Source organism: Sinocyclocheilus anshuiensis, unplaced genomic scaffold (genome assembly GCF_001515605.1).
Source record: "Sinocyclocheilus anshuiensis isolate Anshui unplaced genomic scaffold, SAMN03320099.WGS_v1.1 scaffold437, whole genome shotgun sequence".
Classification (NCBI taxonomy): Eukaryota; Metazoa; Chordata; class Actinopteri; order Cypriniformes; family Cyprinidae; genus Sinocyclocheilus; species Sinocyclocheilus anshuiensis.
Window position 1 is genome coordinate 2736909 of NW_015539902.1, and position 2279 is coordinate 2739187.

Here is a 2279-nt window from a genome sequence, read left to right on the forward strand (position 1 = left end):
ATATTAAAATGCAATTCAATATATTTTTATTGCACTTCAAATAAGCATGTTGGGAATTCAAATGTATTATAAACATACTACTTGAATTTCAAGTATATTTTTAATACATTTAATACTACGTCTTTTTCACCTGGGTATATAGATGCAGAAAGCTGTTGTGTGTCATTATACTGAGCACTGTGTATATTGTGCTGGGCTTACTCAATGTAATCACTTGTCATAATTATTGGCTATATTTATGTTGTTTAAATTAACAAGGTCAAATAAACTGATTTAGTTCACTGAAGCACAAGCCATTACATGGTCTGAGATCACTCTCAAGAAAAATTTGATCCCCTGAAAGTCAGTCAGCAGAACTCAAACAAATGCCAACTAATGATTAAAGACATCTATATGGAGTGTGAAGTTTTCAGTTCATGATGGTAACAAACATGAGAAGCATTTCTAAAACCTTTGATATATTCTTTTGACCATTTACCTAACATTCATTACATTCTAAGGTTTATTAATTATATGCTGAAATGTTTTTTTAATAGAATCTTATAGAATCTTGACTAAAATTATTTGTATATTGTGTTGAACAAAGGAAGGAAACACAAAGCAGCTTAGGTGTCAGGTTCAGGTTAATAGGTTTCAGCCCAGAGGTTTAAACACATTTGGCCTGTTTACAACACAGTATCGGTTACAAAATCAAACATGCAATATCAGTGAAGTTTGTTATATTAGATACTTGTTGAATGATCACAGCTGATAAGCAGTAAGATTATCATTGTTATTGTAATTATGTTTTATTTTTATTTTTCCAACTGCATTTCATTCTTCTTTCTTGAGTTGTGTTCACCTTACTGCGTTTGTACAGTTCTTTTATGGATTGCATGACCTCCTCTGTCTTTAGAGTGTATATTATGGGATTTAACATAGATGGTATTACCTGTCTCAAAGAATTGTTAATTATCCGGGTGTTTGGATCAATAGATGTTGTTAAGGCTGCAATATTATTGCTTATAAGTGGGAGATATCCGATAGCCACCAACATGAGATGAGAGGTGCAGGTTTTCATTGCCTTGATCCGGTCAGCTCCATGAGCAATCTTAAGCAGAGCCAGAGCAATGCAGAAATATGAGATGATGATCAGTATGAGTGGTGTGCACATGAGTAGACCAAAGCTAATTTTTCCCATCATAATATTTATAGAATTATCATTACAAGCTAGTTTATAGATAAGGCCTTGATCACAAAAATGACTATCAATCACATTAGATCCACAAAACGAAAGTCTATTCACCAAACCTACAAGTACAGAAAAATATGTCACAGAAAAAATCCACATCACCCCTATGATCAGAAACATGGCTGGTTTGGTTACAATGTCATGATACCGTAGAGGAAAACAAATAGCAACCAGTCTGTCATAAGCCAAAGCAAGTAGTGTCAAAGACTGCAGATTCATGAAATGATATACAAAAAACATATTTGCCAAGCATGCTTCATATGAAACAACCTGGTGCCAAAATAAAAATGTGTCCATGACTTTTGGAATCAAAGCTGAGCTTCCGCACAGATCAGAAAGGGCCAGATGAAAAACAGCAATGTATTTGGCAGTGTGAAGTCTGCGGGCCAAATAAATGATACACATGATAAATGAATTCCCCAAAACAGTCACAACATACACTAAAGACAAGAACATATAGTAGTATTTCACATGTGGAACATTAGAAAAGCCATTGATGAAAAATGTAGCAGGACGAACAAAGGTCACATTTGCAGAGGAGTTTGACTGCATGGAGCTCATGATTCCTGTTGTCTGGCTTTTTCGTGTCTCCTTTGATGAAGAACTGTTATAGAAATACACTAAATAACAGAGGATATTAAAGTAATCATTTCATTTCCAGTCATAGTGCTTTTTAGACAAGATGCTTGGGATTTCTTTGATATAATCATTTTTACCAAATAATAAAACTGTCACTGCAGTAAAACCATTAGAGAGAAACAAAGGAAACACATACTCTACCTTCTCCAAAGCTGCCAGAATGGCATTACTATACAAGCCATCAGACAGATTGATATTTATATTCATAGCTTGGGCTTGGGACTTTAGTTGATAGAGCAACGCATCTCCCTATAGACTTGCACAAGAAGGGGCAGGAGTAAATCAATGTAAGCGTGTAAGCCATTATCTAGAAAACATTTTTTTTAATGTATACATATACAACTTCAGATTATATATATATATATATATATATATATACACACACACACACACACACACACACACACAC

At 34.1% G+C, this 2279-nt stretch overlaps 1 protein-coding gene across 1 annotated transcript; it reads right to left on the reverse strand.

The window, feature by feature from the left end:
• Positions 1 to 781: 781 nt before the first annotated feature.
• On the reverse strand, positions 782 to 1810 carry LOC107686204 (olfactory receptor 1-like). The gene has a single exon (XM_016483111.1). The coding sequence runs from the start codon at positions 1790 to 1792 to the stop codon at positions 782 to 784; it is 1011 nt and encodes a 336-aa protein (XP_016338597.1). The 5' UTR covers positions 1793 to 1810.
• Positions 1811 to 2279: the final 469 nt, after the last annotated feature.

Coding starts and splice junctions, on each gene's coding strand:
- LOC107686204 (XM_016483111.1), bottom strand. CDS start 1,792: ATGAGCTCCATGCAGTCAAACTCCTCTGCAAATGTGACCTTTGTTCGT.